Genomic DNA, 20,451 nt, shown 5'->3' with positions numbered 1-20,451 from the left:
TTCATTCTCTGTCTGGACTGTGTGAATTTACTGTTGCCAACCAGTCCCAGGAAGTCCTTTCCTTGTTAATTTAATGATCACACTGTTCTTCTTGGTTGGCTGTCAAGGGTCAGGGGTGATGCTGCCACTTCTGGTGGTGTGCTATTCAGCGCCTTGGTTGATTCCTTGTGAACTTCCCTAGCGTTTTCATTAATTTATGGGAAGTTCCTTATGTTGTTTCCGTCACTGGCTGGTCAAAGACTGCTGTGGATTAACCCTGAATTACATAACAAGTGCCTACCTCTTTTGGGAAAATTATCAGTCTGATTAATATAAATAAATTGCATGTTTCATTAAGTTCAAAAGCTAGTCTCTGCAAAGCAAGAAATTACTCACAAAATTAAAGGAATCATATTCAAGAAATCATAATCAGTACCATTGTGCAAAGCATGATATAAATTTGATAATATCATCTTTCCTAGTAATTTTTTGATTAGTTATGGAACTGAATCATACATGCAGTAGTATTATTAATGTGAGCCAAATGGCAAATATAAAACATATAATTATCTATTTATTTCTGCAAGGAAAGCTTTCCTTCCTTTCCTGCTTCCCTTCCTTCCTTTTTCTTTTAGAGATCATTATAATAAATCGCATGCATGGCATTTTTCTATGCAGTTTTCAATGTACATTTTATTTTGCCATTATTTTCTTCAATCACATTTTATTTTGAAAGCAAATTGAGGATCTTTTATTGTTGCTATTAGGACTGAAGTATCATCTTAGTCATATGATACTAATCTGCAGCCATCACTTAACCTCTCCCACTCATGGCTCTTCAGAAATAATAACCTTTGAAATATAAATCAAAGACCCCTTGTTTATATGTGGTTCTGTTTCTTATCAAAGTGATTGTTGTAAAACTGCCTGTAGCAGTGCAGCCCCATCAGCTGATGATTGCATTTAGTAAGTAGACTTTGGACCTGCTGTGTATCAACTGTTAGAATGTTTATTTGCCGTTAAGCGTCAGTTTTGATGAAACCATTGTTTCTTATCAATCCTGCAATTTATCTTATCACAGTTTCAACTGTGAACATTTACTGCTTATCTGCACTTTGGTCCCTGAGGCATTTACACCCTATTTTGCTCTGTACAACAAGATTAGTGTCAGTTACAGCTGAAGACCTAAAAATTAACATCAAAAGCAAAAACTCAATAAGAAATGTAATCAAGGATAAATAAATGTAGTTTAGGACCGCAAAAGCCATACCATGTCAGTAGGTATCACCTGGTGAACCAGCCACCACACACACACACACACACAGACACACACACACACATACACACAAAGGAGCAGAAGCCATCTTAAAAAATGCAATGAAGAAAAGTAATAATTCATGTATCTATCATTAAACTGAAAGTGCATTTACAGGTCTGCACTGAGATATACTTATTTTGAGTGCTTTCAGTTTTTGGTAAATTCCACAAATAAATATGTTACAGGTATATTCTGTAATAATGAAAAAAAATATTGTGCTTTCAGCATTTTAAACAAGTTTTCCTAATACTAATGTCTCATTTGAAACTTTAGTGTACACTGCCAAGTTTCTCTTTATGCAGAGCCAGCTATGCCAACACCATGCTGAATCTTGCAACTCTTGCTCAAAGCCAAAGTCATAAATTCCTTTCTGGCAAACTGCACTCATCTCAGATTTAGTCTAAACTTGGCTAAGTCTTACCTGACAGGTTCACACACTTTGGCACATGTTTAAAAACCAGATTTGCTTGGATATTCAGTATTCACTATAAATATTTTGCATAGCTCTCAGCACACTTGTAGCTACTCCTACACAACTGCTATTTTTACCTCTGATTTCAGCACTGTAAATAGTGGAAAAGGTCTTGGGGGTTTTTATTCCAGTCTTTTTAGGGTTTTTTGGTTGCAATTTTGTGACTTTTTTGGTTAGTTGTTGTTATTTGTTTCAAGAGCACAGATTCAGCATTAAAAGAGGGGTGTTAATCTTGAAAATGCACTGAAAATACAGATGATTAGCCAAACTTGCAAACTGTGTAGATTGAGATAGAATAAGATTCTGTCCCTTCCTTCCAATGGAAATACAAAGAAAGCTCTATTTTGGTATTTCAAGCTTAACAGAGAAAGAATGACTGAGTTGAACACTGTAGGCAGGAATTTTGGGAGAGGTGTAGGGAAAACATGAGAGAGACAGCACTTAGAAGCAGCTTGCAATTTTCCCCACAGCTCTGGCTCCAGCTACTCCTTACAGAGAGTCAGTAAGACTCTGTGAGAGTCATCAAATCTCAGCAACCACAAATGGTGGCAGAAGGTTAAGAACACATAAGAGCAAACAAAGCAAACTGGCACCCCATTGCTCCCCATCTCTGCTCCAGTTATTAGCCTGTGAATTTTTTCACCCTCTGCTTTTATTCATTTTTCTTTCCTGCACAGGCAACAGAAACTGGAGACAACATCCTTTGAGATCCTCTTTGCATTAGGTTCTTCTTGTGCCTTATCCTATGAGGAGGACCTCTCTGGTACCAAAAAGTGGTCAGATCACATACCAACGAAACCAGACTATTTGTCACTGATGAACCAAACACAAAAAAGAACAGAAGACCAAACACAGTAAGGTTACGCTCACACATTTTTCTACTCCTAGAAATATTAGAAGTCATAAGTTTTCACATAAACATAGTAAAATTTTTCAAATACTTACTCTCATACTTGCTTTCGATGGTAAACATTTATAACCAAACCCACATTTTAGATCATACCTTCCAATCTAAGCCTACTACTGCTTTTCTTTCTTTTCCAGAGAAGAAAAGTTGGATAAAAAAAGCCTTTCCAACATCTGGTCTTAGTTCAAGAGATTCCCTAACAGTCTCAGAACAGTTGATTCTCTAGTTATATCTGAAAGCAAGTTGAAAACTCAAACAAGAAGCTAGCAATTGCAAAACCTACATTCAAAGACCAAATGTGCTAGCATCACAGTGCACAGCCAAAAAAAAGAACTATTCCTGCACCACATTATTATTTTTATTGTTATTTTTTGTTAAAGTAGTAATTTCTCTTTATGTGTATTAATGACTGATATACAGGAATAAAAGAAACAGAGAATAGAAAGTAGGCTTTTCATGATTGGAAGAGTCAAAAGACAGAGGGTAATTTTATGTTTATGGCATTAGAGAAAATCTCAAAGAGTTAAGAAGTTATTATTACAACAACATTTTTCCCCTTTAAAGAATCCTTTCAGTGTTGTAATCTCTCTCATGCCTACCATTCTCTCTTTGATTCTTGTTACTCTGACTGACAAATTGGATAAACTGTCTATTTAGGAGTATTTCAGTGCAGTGCCATAAAAAGCTGTATAACAAGAACTCTGCAACTTCAGAAGCCATAAATGCAAGAAACCTTTAAAAACTTCTGTTTTGGATGGAACTGAAGGGTAGTAGATAACTGGTGTAATTACTTGTCATATCATCTGCTTGAGTGTTTTAGGGCAAGACTGATGTGAATAAGAGTGTTGGGATACTCCAGCATTCTCTGACCATTTGGAAAACCCTTCAGTGATTCTGCAGCCGGTAAAAGAGTTACAGACATGCAAGGCTGTAGGGAACCAAACAAGGTCTCACCATTTTCAACCATCCCATAGTTAAAACTGACCCCAGCAAATATCTTAATATTAATTTTTTATTATTTTTACAACCAGAATAACAGATGTGCAAGTTATTTCAAGAAGCAATTTTGCCAGACAACTGACTTTCTCTGAACTAGAGTTCTTGAATAGCAGGCTTTGCTGTAAAGTGATATTCATGTGAACTGTCAGCAATTTATACTCTCTTCTTCCCTTGACTTTAGTGAAAAAATCCTAGAAAATTACTACATTTCTTACTTACTTACATTTCCACAGATTCTTACTTACTACATTTCCACAGATTCAACGATGGCAGAAGACAAGTTTTATAAAGCAGGAAGATAAAACTGTTTTGGTTAGGTGTGCTCCTCAAGAAAAGGGAAATGTGGGCAAAAATTAGGACAAAAACTAGATGTCCTTCCATATCTGACAACTAGGTGAACAAGAGAAGGCAGAGGTATAATTTGGCTCTGTCATGGAAATCACTCACTTTTTGTCTTGAGAAAATAAGCCCCCAGTCTGTGCAAGGTGAGAATAAAATGTACCTCAAAAGAGCACTTCAGATCTCTTTTCACAGGGAGTGCCACTCGAAGTAAAATAAAAAATGGACTCATTTACTAAATAGGGATTTGATCACAGAATCACATACAATGCTAAGGGTTTGGAATATGTCTTAAAGATCAGGTAGTCCTGACCCCAGCTGCTATGGACAGGGACACCTCTCATTAGACCAGATTGCCCAAGGACTTATCCAAACTGGCCCTGAACAGTACCAGGGTTGGGACACCCACAGTCTCCCTGGGCAACCTGTTTGCTGTACCTCGCCATCCTCACAGAGAAAAAATTTTTCCTAATATGTAACCTCAATTTTTTCAGTTTGTACCCATTATTCTTGTCCTATCACTACAGTTCCTAATAAAGAGTCCCACTCCAGCTTTCCAGTACTCCTCAGTTACTGGAAGGTTGCTAGGAGGTCTCTATACAACTTTCTCTTTTCCAGGCTGAACAGCCTCAACTTTCTCAACCTGCTGTTTTAGGAGAGATGCTCCAGTCCTCTTAGCAACTTCTTGGCCCTCCTCTGGACTTGCTCCAACAGTTCCACATCCTCCTCCTGTTGGGACACCAGAAGTGTACACAGCACTCCAGGTGGGTCCCACAAGAGCAGAGCAGAGGGGCAGAATCATCTCCTTCCTCCTGCTGGCCACACTCCTTTGGATCCAGCCCAGAGCACGTTTGGCTCGCTGGGCTGTGAGTGCACACTGCCAGCTCACGTTGAGCTTTTCATCAACCATCACCACCAAGTCTTTCTCCTCAGGGCTGCTCTCACTCACTTCTCTGCCCAGCCTGTAGGTGTGTTTGGGATTGCCACCACCCAAGTGTAGGACCTTGCACTTTGCTTGTTGAGCTCTGTGAGGTTTGCATGGACCCAGTCTCAAGCATGTCAAGGTCCCTCTGGATGGCATCGCTTCCTTCCAGCATGTCAGCTGCAACACACAGCTTGGTGTTGCCTGCAAACTTGCTTGGGGTGCACTCAACCCCATCACTGTCAAGTCTTCTAGTAGAAACCATTGTCTTGAGGCTTTTTTTAGAAAGCTTTCTAGAATTTGCATTTGTGTGTTACAACTGTTTTTTTAATGGAAAAGAACATTGCCACAAAAATTTCCATCAGGACTTTTTAAACAGACTCAGACAGAAACACCAACAAAGCTTAAAAAAAAAAAAGGAAAATTTACAGAAAATAGAAAGCAAATTAAATTAACATTTGAGGCAATTCAAATGGTTCTAAACAGGGATTCCTCTGCATTTCTGAGACAAGTACAACACTTGGGAGAGTAATGGCCGACATAAGATAACTAAGTATATATAGTATAATTAAATATTATTTAATATTTTATATAGTATTAAGTATTTATGTATTAATTCTACTAATAAAAACAAAAATTGTATGTTAATATGTACCAATGTAATGACAAAGGATATATAAATATATTTCAAAAATAAGCAAGTGGAACATTTAGTTTCTACGTGTTGGTACATTCCTTGAACTTTGCCACAAAGTAGCTTTACTCATAGTCAGCAAAAGATAGTCTAAGTCATGGAATATATATCAAAACTGTTGGTTCTCCTTGCACTGGGAAAATGAAAAGCTCCCTTCTCCTTCTTAGAAATTTTCTGCAATGGATTAATGCCAGAAATTACCTAAGACATGTTTGCAGCACTTAACAGAAATATTTTGACCTGGTCTGTCATGCATTCCTGCTATCTGTGGAGGATTTCTTCAAAGAAAAACATTGTAGGAACTGTTGAAGCGTGGACTTTCACATGGTTTTAAAAGCAAGACATTTCTCAGCTGTTTTTTGTTGTTTTGTTTTTTGTTTGGTTTCTGAGTGTCTTTTGGGTTTGTTTTTGTTTTGCTTGTTTATTTTTATTTTAGCTTTTATTTTCCTGTCGCTTAGCATATAATATATGTCCTTCTGAGGCCTTCCACTTTGTGTGAGGGCTGAAGATTACCATCCATTCTTTTCCAGCACGTTTCTGCTGGTTCTGCAGGATCATGTTTTCTCATTGCCAAATCATCCAAAGTGTTTGACAGAGATATCTAGGCTGCATGGCAAGTCCAGTGCAGAGCAAACACAGCCACCAGCTGCAGAGCTGTAGCGTGGCTCAAGAGGAGAGTGCATGGCTCTGACAAGTTTTGTTTTGTTTTTTGCTTTAGTACTTTTTGCCTTTGTCAGCCTTTGCACTTTTTTGTTCCCAGCAGCAGCAAGACAGCTAGGAGTTCTGCCGTTATCCCTCCAACTGAAGCTGGGAGAAAACTCAAACCTTGCTCCTCCCTGCAGATTTGATTCCAGACAGAACTGGCTCTGCCTGCTGAGCAGGCCAACAGAGAGGTGAGCTCGACAAGCCTGGAGGTACTTACAAGTCAGATCTGATGGGGAATACTGACCTAATTGGACTTCCACCTCCAAAATTTGCATGTTCATATGCTTGCAGAAGCATTTTGGCTCCTCGCTGAAGTCAGCAGAAGAAATGGGCTGATAAGTGAGTAATGAAAAGTCTGGTGAGATGTAAAAACAATTTTCTGAGGGAGTTTGTAAGAAATTCTGAAGTGAGACAGGGAAACTTTGTCAGGCAGGTAGATTTTGAAGCAATTTTATGTTAAACAGATAAAACATAAATCTATATAAAATCCAGTGACATAGGGAAGTACTTGAATTCTCACAGGCTGGTGTGGCAGTGTCATTTAATGTATTTAATAATTACAATAATTCATTTAATTTAATGAATGCAGAAATTTGTAGGGTGATGTTCAATATTCCATTCCAGTGAGGCCTCTGGGAATGGTAAGAACCTGAGCATATTTTTTTCTTTTTCTGCTGCTATACTGGGCACAATCTCTTCATCACCAACACCAGGATGGTGGTCCTTGATACAGGGTCCCTCAGAAGACTTCAGTATAATGTAACATAATGACACTACTTAGCTCAGCCAAGACAGCTTCTCCAAGGCCTCTCTCAGTAAAACCATAGCCTCTCTCTCCACATACACCTCACAGTCACTCCATGTTTCCCCTTAAGAGTCTTTCAAAGCTACAACAACTTGTGAGGATTTTTTACAGTGGTGTCTGTGCTAAGACATAAAAATATTTTCAAATATTTATATCAATATATATATATATTTGTATTTACCTGTAATTATCTATAACTATATAAACAAAACTATATAACTATGTTTATGTAAAGGTAATTTAATATTGATAAACTAGGCACAAGGCACAATTGTTCTCTGAACACTCAGCAGAAATGCAACTTTTAACATTCAGATGAACTTCCACCCTTTTGGTTAAGTAACTGCTCCAACAGAACCTTCCTCTGAATTCAGATACAGAACTCCTTAAAGCATATGCATTCAGTTATTTGCAATGGCACTCACTGCATTAGGTTAAGGTTCATGCACAATGAATTACTACATGCAAAATTACAAGTAAAATTAAACACAAAATTACATTACCAGAAGTAAAATTTGTGGCAAGGATGATAATACTGGTCTCTTCCCTCTAATTTTATCTATTACAAATAATTTTTACAAACTAAATCAAACCATGTCAGAAAAGTGGCATAGTTTAGTGTGTGCTAATGCTCTTTGTCAATGAAAATGAGGGTGGTAATCTAAAAAGAGACATTTCCAGGAAGAGGGTCTTTATTTAGATTGTCCTGAAAATCATTCATCCCACAGCTCCTTCTACTTTCTACTGTTACAGGAATTTAATGTTCTATTAGAACTAACTTTGGTTTCCAATTAGAAAATAAAATTCATTCCAAAAAATAAAGTACTTGAGGAAATACAGACTGAGAGATTGGTGTTAATGTGGTTTAACAAATTAAGAACAAATGGGAAATGTAGGAGCCATTAAGACTGCTTCACATTGCAGGTGTTGCATTGGCCCCAGAAAAGTCACTTATCTTCCCATAGTTTTTATTCCTGGCATCTATAACGAAATTGTAATACCTATCTGTGAAGATTGACAGGCTGATCAGACAGACATGGCTATCTACAGGTGAACTACAAAAATAATTGTAAAAAAAATAATTTAGTCTCTGTTTTTCATATATAATTGTATGCTGTTGTGATGATTTGCACAAGCAGAAAATTATTATTCATGCATTCTTTGAAATTTCTTTAACACACATGAACTTAAAATTTATATTACATTAGTAAAAATACTACATTTAGAAGTTTTTATTTTCCATATTTATTTTTCCAAATTTCTGTAAATTTGTCTAAATATACCAAATAGTTATGTGGTTTACTACGAACATATTTGCTGCAAAACTATCAAAATTTTAATTAATTTAAATATTTCTAAGGTTTCATAACCTACTCTAAAGAAACTTTCTCAGTTGGTTTTCATGTGTCTTCAAGGAAAGTAGGACAGTTAAACTGTTTTTCAAGTAATTAGTATAACAACTTCAGACAAAATTTAGCACACACAACTAGATCTTGGTTAGAACATTTTTAGATTATTTCTTAGAGTTTAGACTATGTCTTTAGAGAGTGATTCTTAAATAAAACCTTCAAGTGATCCAAATATCTCATCATGACTCCATGGCCTTACTTGGAGCTTTGTGAAGGTCTTCTTCACTGTACTTATCTGTAAAGCAAAGACCCTGCAGAAATAATAAAAATAATTTGTTTCTCCTTCTGAGATTATCTATTTCTTAGGGGAAAATGAAAAGCGATTCTGAAATAACCCAAAAAATACTGGTATGGGTGATTTCAGACTTTCTGTTTTCAATGTATACAACACCTAGTTTAGTTTTTTTTTTTTTTAAATCCAGGCAGAAAGGGCCAAAGATGCTTAAAGTCTGTCTTTGGGATGAAATCACAGAGCCTAAATACAGAAATGCTATACTAAGTAAAAGCAGGAATATCACATATATCTGGTGAAGCATCCTTTGGAATCACATTTCCCTCCTTATTGACCACATAAAAAGTCTTTGGACATCAGTGTGATAAATTAGGTACCCAGTGGTGGGGAGTCTTTTCTGTTCACTAAAAGAAATTAAAGAATTTAAAAGAGAGAATTAGAGAATTAAAACCAGATCTGTAAATACATATTCCTCTTATGAAGTAAAAATTTCTGTCACATACATTGGCCTACTTGGCTAATAATGGGAGAGACAAGCTAGTGTGAAAATAACAAAGCCCTAAAGGAAAGCAGAAGTCTTCATGATGAGAATCACTGATTTCCTGTTACCTTTCAGAAGTCAGGAATGAGAAAAAGGTTCTGCAAGAACTGCTGGCTCTGCTTTACTCAGAATGAAATCACTCTGTGTATTACAATGCCAATTTTCTCTTTTCTTGAACTCAAAATCTTAATCCCAGAGGGTTCTGGGGCATAAGAAATACCAAAATTTCAAAATCTACCACCAGTTATGATAAGTTTTTGAACGTATATAAGGATAAGTCACAATTTTCACCTTGCTTTATTCTTTCATATTTTTTGAAGCACAATCAAAACATTAGCAAGTCTCCAGTAGATGATGAGCTTTGTTTACACAGTTATAGGCACCCACACACAGAAAATAAAATCTCTCAAACTAAATCTCTTGATCACTCTTCTTTGAGAAGACATAGAAACAAAAAGGAAAATTTCCAGTATGGTTCCTAGTGTTATAATAGAGGATTTTTGTCACTAAAACTTTTCATGTCTCTGTTGTAAGAGCAAAATAACATATCTGAAGATTTAAATAAACAATCAGCTGTCAGTACAAGCTGATTTGATGCTGTTTAGAATCCAATTGACCTTTGTAAAGGCAAAAGCAAAAGAGCAATACTTGACATTTTTCTGAAAATAAAGAAAACATAATTTAGCAATTTTCATCCAACTTTGGTTAGCTCCTGCTTCACAGTTGCCCAACTCCTTCCAGACTCAAATTTGCAGTCCTCATATGCATCACAAAACTTCCTGAGAGAGTTGCTTCTAAACAGCTATATTCAAACCTCATATCTAACTGTTCACATTTTCCATTTTGGAGAATATAATCCATCACAAAAATTCTATATGGAAAGGTGGTTCACTGATAACATTACATTCACATACTCACAAACAAACTGACTTTTAAATGATTTACAACAGTTAACACTGCAGTTAACACTTTAAATTAAGGAATTTTTGTTAACAGATGGAAACACTGACTATCTTGAAGAACTCGGTGGTATGAGGTCACGCCACACTCAATGTTTCTGAGTAGGTTAGATGTTTAAGTGTTTGTCCCACAGCTGTCACTTCTATTGGAAGAAGGAAAAGTGGATGCAAGCAGGAAAGATGCTCAGTCCTTTGCCTGTGCTCTCACATCACACTGCCTTCTGAACAGAACCGAGATGCTGGAACTCAAATGTTGCTCTTAATTAGACTAGATTCTGAAAACAGACTGAAGTCACTAAAAAACTAGGGTATACTATTTTGCATGCAAGATGACACGAGTGTGATTATATAGCTACTAGATCAAGGCCAATATTGACACAGGAAATAGATGACAGATAACATGTGAAATTCTTTCAGGCTTCTGAAATAAGATTTTCAAATTCCTGCTCATGCTTTTTTTTTCCCCCTACTGCTACAATATACAGAATTCATCTCTTTGACCAATGGGCTTAGAAATGTCCACAGGATCCCAAATAATGCATCACCAATACCCTTTACAATAGCATTTAAATTGCTCTTGTTTACAAAGTGAGCATCACATTTGCTTCTTTCAGATCTATATTATGCTGCTGATTTGCATTTGTCATGAGGTAAGTGAAACACTCATCCCAGTTTCTACTTCTTATATGTATATACATATATACATAGCTTATCAATTTATAGCAGAAATTCTTTCACTACTTGTATCTTAGTGCATAATTCCCCACTTAGCGTGATTGGATTGCACAGAATTCCTACTAAGTCATTCTTCAGACTAAAACTCATTCATTTCATTACATAGGATACATCAGTCTTCTGAATAAACAATAATACCTAAATCTCTTTATAGAACAGCTAGACTAGCACTTCTTCTGCCATGCTCACAAGAAAAATGCAAGTAAAAGTTTGTATCAAGATCCATTATTATTATTTTTTATATTTTCCTTATTTTATTTTCACCATATTTTTTCCTTAAATCTTACTCCTTCAATTTTGCTGGGAAACTGTCTTTAAATACCTGCTATGACTTAAACATATCTGCTGCTTTTATTTTGTCCAGGTTTGTAGATAACAGCTAGGATAATATCAAGACATCCAAACCAGGTATTATTTATAAGTATCTTATCTTACAAAGAAGACACTATTGAAATTTATAAATAAAACTGCTATTGAAATGACAGGCTTCTAGCTGTCAAAATCAAAACACAGTTAGAACACAAGATGTAACTGAACCATTGTTCTAGCATAAAAAGTTTTGTTGATGTATAGAAGTCTCCCAGGCTTATTTCAGGATTCTTTTTTCATTGTGTTCCAAACCATTTTTGAGTTAAAGACAACCTATTTTCATATCATGCCACTGTTTCTAAGAGTCAATATTTCTTTTGGCCGCTTACCGTATCTTTATTCCACACCACCAACAAGGACCAGAGGACATAGTCTTAAACGAACCTAGTGAAGTTTTAAAGTGGATATTAGAAAGAAGTTCTATATTGGAATGGGCTGCCCAGGGAGGTGTTGTGTGACGGTGCTCACACAGGTCTTAGGATGAGGCAAGAGAAGAGAATGTTGACTCCATGCTTCAGAAGGTTTGATTTATTATTTTATTATATATATTATATTAAAACTATGCTAAAAGAATAGAAGAAAGGATGTTATCAGAAGGCTAGCTAAGAATAGAAAAGAAAAGGAAAGGAATGATTACAAAAGCTTGTGTCTCGGACAAAGAGTCTGAGCCAGCTGACTGTGATTGGCCATTAATTAGAAGCTACATGAGACCAATCACAGATGCACCTGTTGCATTCCACAGCAGCAGATAATTATTGTTTACATTTTGATCCTGGGGCCTCTCCTTTAGGATTTTTTCTCTTTCTTCTCAGGAGAAAAAATCCTAAAGAAAGGATTCTTCATAAAATGTGTCTGTGACAGTGGTGGAGTCACCTTCCCTAGAGGTGTTTAAGAAAAGACTGGACTGGCACTCAGTGCCATGGTCTAGTTGACAAAGTGGTGTTGGGTCACGGGTTGGACCCAATCTCTTAAGGGTTTTTCCAACCTAGATGATTCTGTGATTCTTTAGAGGAAAACACCTCTAAAAAGAATCCATTGAAGATTTTCTTTTAGGCTAATTTTGTCTTCGTTTGGACAACTTCCGATTCCTTATTTCCTAGGCTAGCAAAATTATTTTCATCAGCTCTTAAAGAGCTACTCTGTCTTCACTGTAAAATAAGCATTTGCAGTGATGAGCAATTTGCTATAGATGCCCAACTAACTGAGTTGTTATGTTATACTTCACAGTAAGAAAAGTCGACTCATATTGACAGAGGTGGAAAATTAAAAGAACACACCTGATCCCACGTCCTTTTCAGCAGACATACTTCCACCCATTGCAGCAATTACAGTTGCATTTCTTACTTGTTATGTGCTACATAATTCTGGCCATTACTAACACCTCCTAAGGAGAATGGCTAAAATGACTTTTTCACCTTCAGTTGCAAAAAAATTGGTGTTAAGAGATTTTTCCTAAAATATATTAATATAAAATTCTTCAAGAATTAATGAAGGAAATTCATAGATGCTGGAAGATTTAAAATGTTATTTAATTGCAGTAAAATATATATTATAGCCACATTTTTCTATTTTAAGAGTGTCACTGAAAAGTCTAAATGCTTTTTTCTGTGATTAGTTGAAAATCCAGTAAATCAAAGTCCACTTCAGTACACTTTTCTACTGTGTATTATTTAAACACATTATAAACACAGCTCTAAACACAAACTACTCTTCTGACATCAATTTCTCATGTATTTCAGTTCTATCCTAACAATGCTTTCTATTTTTACTTGACACTGCAGAGTTTTTCTTTGTTTTGTCTTCAGCTATAGATTGATTTTGGGTCAGTTATGTAAGGACTTGAATAGCTAAATTAAATCTTTAACTATCATTTCATAAGTAATTACAGAAATAACGTGTTAAAGTACATTTCAGGTGGTAACTAGGAACAGAGAGGACTCTTTTTAAAGAAAGAAGTTGCAAACATAGAAAAAGGGATATAAAATTGTTGCATTCTCTTGATTTACAGTGTAATCAAGTCTCGTGGACAGCTTGTGCTTACACAGCTACTATAATGCATACTGCCAATGCTACTGTCCAATCAAGACTACAACCAAGAAGTTTAGCTGATGTCAAAAAGTGTGAAGGCTCAAAAGTGACATGCTTTCTTTACTTGCTTTAGTGTAGTTATTTTTACTTTAAAAAATTGCACATAGTGAACAACTTTCAAGGTTAAGTGAATGGCTCTGAGTACACTATTGTCTTTCCTTCCAGCTAAGAATCCAAGCCACCAGAAACAGCTTTATTGAACAGACGTCAAAATGCAGATGTGAATTGCTTTGGATGTGTATTTTGTGTCTGGGTACTATTTGAATTGCTTGCCTTGTGTTTAACTGTGTTTGGTTTGTGCACTCAGCTGACAGAAGATTTGGTTGGACTGTATCTACTTGAACAAGCATATGTCCTTTTCTTGACAGGCTTGATATAAATTGTGGTTCATCTTGGCATTACTATGAGGGCTTCATTGCCTTTTGTTGGGCTAATTTGCAGTGTAGAATCACCTTTTGCAAAATCTGTAGGCAGCCTTTTACATTCAGCATCTCATGTCTGCCTAATACTGGGTTCTGTTTAGTTTTGTGTGGCTTTGATCATCTGAACCACTGCATGGGATCTTCAAGTCTACCTCTGACTCATCACAGCAGAAGCTTTCAGAACACGTCATAACACACAGGAAGTGAGCCTATTTATAGTGGTGGCTCTCTCTGTGTCCCCAGGCTACATCCCAGAGTTGAATAGTATGTTCTAGGAAAAAATACATATTCCATTTGTGACTGGTACTGGCATGGGCTTTATAAACTGTGTACTTTTGCTTTCCTGCATAATATAATTCAGCAACTTACAGAACAGTTTATCTTCACTCACTTTTTACTATCACAATATGTGGTATTTTTTAAACTTTATTTCTCCTTCTAAAATTGTGTCATCTTGATTTCTCTTAGTATATTTTCTATTGTTTCATTATAATATTTCAGGGGTTTGTGTTGGTTTTATTTTTCCCCCAACATACTAGTTTTCTTTGATATCTTATCTCCCTTTCTACTCAAGCTAGCCTTTCCTCCGATTCTGGCTTGCCACAGTTATTTTAATTATCTTAATTAATTTGTTTAATTAATGAAGTCCGGTTAATCTCATCTTCTCCAGTCAATGTCAGGTTTGGATGTGCACCCACTCTCTTGTTTTCTGTATTCTCATGTTTCTTGTTAAAGGCTTTTCAGGTATTTGTACCCGAACTTCTGAATTTTCTCTTATTGCAATCTACTAAAAATGAGCTGACTTTTAGAACTTTTTGCAAAATTTATCTCTACTGAGAAAAATTTATCTCTAACTGAGATATTGCATTGGGCAAGTCAGGCCATTTGCCCAGTTTGGAAAACTACCCATCAACTCTTACAGATTTTTCCTGCATTTCTTGGGAAGAAGTACTTTGCATGTAACACTGATGCTTATTACATGAACATGAGTTGTCGAGTATGCTCAAATATAAAACAGGCAGACATTTAACCCTTATCTAAAAAAAAACACAAAAGGATTTTTTAAATACTGCCATTAATAATGGATTACCTACCAGCTGTCATTTATTTTTTCCCCTGATATTCCTGAAAAATTGAGGTTTTATACTGTTGGTGGGTAATATCACAGTATTTCATAAGAGTAAGGTTTCAATTCAAAATTAGTTATTGAAAAATTAAATTAATTAAATTATTGCTAAGAGAGGGGAGTTGGGACTTATTGCAAGGAAACTGTGACTGGGGTAGCTGTGGCATACCTAATTACTTGTAGTTTACAGTGTAGATACATTCTTAAGTTATAGAGGATGGAGGTGCATAGTGCAGTGCTGGAAATACAGCCAAAGAAATATCTAGATTATACTAAGAAAATTGGCTGCAGAGAATAGCCTAGGAATGGACCTGAAGTCTCTTTTTGACCCTTTTGCAAACAACAGGAAGAGATCCAACCACTGCCCTGAACTTTAGATCCCTTGAATGCAAATAGGCCTCTGCTGATGTCAGCTATACAAAACATAAACATTCTCCTAACTGCAGGAAAAACAAGGTGATCATTTAGATGGGTATAGTGCATGCAGAAGAGCTTGCGAAATTCCAAATATTTGAGAGGCAGACTCAAGATAGCAGCTTATTCTTTCACTCCTGACCCCAGATGTATCTTGTGAATAAATCCACAATGACAATACTAAGTTAAGAAGAGAGGTAAACATTTTTTCTGTTTCACAAGGGAAAAGACGAGGAGCCAAGGCTTATCATGCCAGAGCAATAGAGAATGTTTCTGCATCACAGATGCTGTCTGGGTAGGACAATTAGGTACATACTGCTAAGGAATTCAAAATACCCAACACACTTCTTTTTCTTTCATGGTTTTCTAAATGTACTTTTTATTTTGTAAATCAGCTATTGCCCTCCCATTTGCATGTTTACTCCTGAAGTTACAGGGAAATGGTTACTTTCCCCTCCATGTACTAGAATAATTCCTACTATAAACTTGTCTCTGATGGGAACCTTTTCCTGCAGGAAGTTCTTGGAAACAATTTGTACTGAGTGAATGACTTTTCAAGCAAGTGCATTCCCTGGGAAATGCATGTCATAGGGCTAAACAAACACAATGGATCATATTCAGTGTCCTTTCAATCTCCTGTGTTGAATCCATTTGAATATCCAACACATTTTAATGGATCACGTTCTGCTTCTTTACACAGTCCATAGCTCCTTGACAGCTGGGAACCAGGCCTCTACTTCCTGTAAACTATTTCATCTCCTCTTTCCTGTCATGGAAAAAACTCTTAATGAGCAATGAATTGCTTTCCAGCTGAAACAGGGCTCATTGTGTAACAGAAATGCTCACCAATAAATGGTAAACCCACCTTTTATTGCAGAAAAACAGCCTTGTTTTAACAATCATCAATTCTGAGAGCTGACAAAGACATGAGAATAAGACGCCAATAGAATGCATGACAAAGACAGGTAGTTTCTACTGCTATCATTATGAAAATGTGTTATCCACTATCAAGTCCCATTTCCTTTCCCAGTTACAGACAGATTGGCTGAGTTTAAATCTTCAAATGACACTGGGCATGACTGTTCATGAGCTGGATACACGTGGCTCTGCATAGCCTCTGGGTCAGAATGACTCTCAGCAGGAAGTGTATACTCCCCAAGACCAGCCCCTCATCGGTGGGAAGGTGGTCTAAAAATCCTTTCTGAAGCTGCACCTGCCTACGGCAAAACCTTCAGTAATAAAAAATACCTTATTCAGTATTAAAAAAATACCTTATTCAGTATTGGTAATACATAATTTTGTTCTACACAAAGACTTTGCATATTGATATTTTCTGAGTTAGTTAGTTGTATCTGATTATTTGATGAATAGCATAGATTAAAGAAATTTACAGACTTTTCACCTTGTTCCTTCCCTGCTTTTCATTTCATGCTGTATGTCTGATCACTTGAATCACACATCAGTTTTTCCAGTTCTTGACTAGATAAATCTTAACTTTAAAAGAATAGAATGGTCCATATGGGATGGTTATTTAAAGTGTGGGGGCATTCCAGGAAATATTTTTAAAGCTTCTTTTATTATGGAGATTTACAAAGCACTGAATACAATCATCTACTAAAACAAACAAATTTAAAACCTGTAGTACTGTGAAAGAGCTACTCTATTTTTAAACTTCTTCCAGGGTATGCAGCACAAAAAACTGTTTTCCTTTTAAGTATATGGTAGCTTTATACTTAAAAAAGCAGTTAGTAAATAGTTATAAAATGTAATGGATACTGTTCTATTACATTTTACAATACAAAAATCCAACAAAGGATAAAAATCCACTTGTAATGCATGGAGTATAAGTTATTAAGCTCCTCATAGTTGAAATAAAGTTTGTGTTTACTACTGTTTGAGTTGGAGCTCCAGCCATGCATGTTTTAGTTTAAAATAATAAGCAGGAAGAGATTATGCATTTGAAATGTTTTTACCCCCTTTGAATAAAGAAAATAATTATTATATATTTCAGGTTTTCCCGATTCTCTTGGGCTAGAAAGAAAAAAAGTAAAAGGTTTCTTTTCCTGATGCAGAAGATCAGTATTGACATAATGTGAATAAAGATGCTGTATTAACTTTTTCCGGCCTGTTGAAATATGCAGTTATTTCCCAGATATTAGTAATAATCATTAAGGCAAGATGCCAAAAGAGACCACATCCACTGGTGAAGCAGAGCAGAAGTACATATTGATATGTCAATATATACATATAATAATTAAACAACAATATATACAGAAAAATAAAAAATCTGTTTCTGGGAGAATAAAGTATATTTTTTTCTCAATTTAAAAAAAATATTTCTGAGATGCAATTTTAAAAGTATTTTAACACTGCCTAAGGAAACACCCACATTTTCAATATAAAATAAGTACATTTTGTGAAAATATGCCTTTTTAGTTAATTGTTATTTGATGGGGTATAAAGATTTTTAATATTGAGAAATAAAAGTTGTCACAGAGGTTTCTGTTCTAAAAAAAACAAGAATGGCATACTTGAGTCCAGAAGTACTTGTCCTCCAAAGATTTTTATATATAATTTTAAATCTCCTGCTAATTTCACTGTTTTCTGACATCAGAGGTATTTTCCCATCTGTGATATACTAACCATTATTCTATCAATAATTCAGCAATAAGCAGTATGGTATTAAATGCAGTGCTGCAATGCATTGGTTTCTCTATCCAAACACTTACATGGGTAAAATTTTGGAAAGAGCTATTTACATTTTTTAAATTATTAACGATGAACATTTAGTCTTTATTTTTTCTTTTTTAATAAAAGTTATTTGCTATATGAGAAAAGCCAAGCCTCAAGGCTCACCTCTTACAATGGAAAAAGATTCTGTGTTATGGCTTTAGAATTTAAAATATTTGTGTGGTTTTTATTATTATTGTTGTTGCTGTTGTTGTTATTATTATCATCATTATCATTATTATCATTATTGTTATTATTAACATCTACAGAAAATTGAAATAGTGATTTTGCAAAGGCTGCAGGAACTTCAGTTTTATTGGTATAATTATCTCAGTAACACTTTACATACAGAAGCAAGCAGTTTTCTTTCTGAGTGTATTAGCTATGAAATGAAATCTATGTAATTATGGTGCTATTGTTTAAAAATAATGCATCCCTTGCTTTAATATGCATTCCATATGTCAGTTTGAGATGTAAACAGAATACACACTTCCACACTGTGGCAGTGAGTTACTGGATGATGTTTAGCTGGTGAAGCCAGAATGACAAACGTGAGTGGAGAAAACTCAGGTCAGCAAGAAGACCAAGGGACCAGCCAGATGCTGGCTCTTACCTGCAGGCTGTTGAAGATGATGAAGAAGACTAACATCCAGAGGTGCCTGTAAGCCATGTGCAGTCCTCCCCACAGCCAGGTGATGGAAATCAGGGCAAAGAGGTACAAGACCAAGGGGATCTCTGCAAACCACAAATACAGAGTTTCAGCTGCTGTGCCCTTGGAAAAAACACTTTTTAAAGAATTACTGACACAGAACATAGTTTTGCTGTGTGTGGCTAACCTCGGAGCTTGTTCTCCAGTGGTGGGCAGCCCTTGTCCTGCTCTAGTTGGGTGGCAGTCCCAGGGCTTTTATGACCCTACCTCAGATCAGAAGACCAGTGGAAGGATGTCTGGGGCAGAATGAGCACAGCCCAGCTCAACAAACCAAGTGGTGGGAAGAGCACACATGAAGTGAAAAAAATATGCTGAACCTTGGAAAAGAATAGAAGAACTCTTGTCAAGCTCTAGAAATTTTGAGAGAAAATTGATTTCTAAGAATTGAGAGGAAAGGGAAAAGAAGAAAAGTATTATGGTGTGTTGGTTTTGCATGGCTTGATTTTTTGTTTAGGAGGGAAGACACCAGCCACAGAAGAAATTTTTCCTGTGGGAAGCTGCTAGAAACTTTCTCTATGCCTGGCAAAGTCAATTGTGGGCTGGGTCTAAAAATAGGCGTGCTGCTAAGCCAATTAAAGAAGTTGGTAATGCCTCTGTGATTACATACTTAAGAAGGGAAAAAAATACATGCAATTCTTCTTTCTTTTCCTCCCAGAAGTGGCAAGGTGGCCACTGGGGGCCTTCCCAATGTGACTGGGACCATGTGGCCAGGGCTATCTTAGCACAGTCCACAGCTAACTGTGCTTGCTTGGCTGTTTTAACTAGCCATGCTGAGGGCAGAAGGGCAGAGGCAGCAGCAGCAGCTGCTCCTTTCAGTGCCCCACATGAAGAGAGGCGCTGAATGGAGCTGGCACTGCGGCAGCTGGTGCCACCTGTGCTGTGCTGGTGGGGACCACATGGCCAATGGCAAAGGTCATGACAAGCAAATCCCCAAAGCAGAGCTTGGATGGAATCAACACTGTAAGAACCTTTCAACTCACAGAACTTGATAACAACCAAACCTACGGACCCCAATTCTTTCCTATGTCAGAGAAAAGGAAAAGGTGAAGACACGAGAACAACATGGGGACACCAAGGTCAGTGAAAGGAGGGAGGAGCAGGAGGTGCTCCAGGCATCAGAGGTGAGATTATTCTACAAGTCATGGTGAGGACTATAATGAAACAGCTTCCCTGTAATTTGTGAAGTACATGTGGGGATGCAGAAGTGCACTCACAGCCTGTGAGAAAAGGTGTTCATGCTGGAGCATGTGGAAGCTGAAAAGCTGTAATCTAGTGGGAAACTTGAAGAAAGAAAGAAGACCCTTGCTTCCAGAGATAGAGAAAGAGAATCCCTGCTTTCAAACTAGACAGTTCATCCTTAAAAGACTACATTTCATGAACTAATGACCCATGCAAACAGTTGTGGGAATACTGCTTTGCCTGTGGGAGGTACTCACTTACAGCAGGTCGTGGGGGGCTGCTACTCATGAAAATTAGAACCACGTTAGAGAAGTTACAAAGAACTGTTTCCTGTGAGAAGGACCCCACAACATAACAGAAGAGACTCTTCTTCCTAAGCAAACTGAAGAAAGATTTTT

The 20,451-nt window shown here is 36.5% G+C and overlaps 1 protein-coding gene across 1 annotated transcript in view; it reads right to left on the bottom strand.

Annotated features, from left to right (window-relative positions):
• The window catches only part of ADGRV1 (adhesion G protein-coupled receptor V1), a 269,354-nt gene that overhangs the window by 13,690 nt on the left and 235,213 nt on the right, over positions 1 to 20,451 (bottom strand). Inside the window, exon 87 of the mRNA XM_064735976.1 lies at positions 18,779 to 18,900. Coding sequence (XP_064592046.1) covers positions 18,779 to 18,900 — 122 coding nt within the window. The remainder of the gene's footprint in view (positions 1 to 18,778; positions 18,901 to 20,451) is intronic.

The sequence above is a fragment of the Zonotrichia leucophrys genome, chromosome Z, assembly GCF_028769735.1.
Source record: "Zonotrichia leucophrys gambelii isolate GWCS_2022_RI chromosome Z, RI_Zleu_2.0, whole genome shotgun sequence".
Taxonomy (NCBI): domain Eukaryota; kingdom Metazoa; phylum Chordata; class Aves; order Passeriformes; family Passerellidae; genus Zonotrichia; species Zonotrichia leucophrys.
Note: the sequence above shows the minus strand (reverse complement) of the source record. Positions and strands in the feature narration are given on the sequence as shown.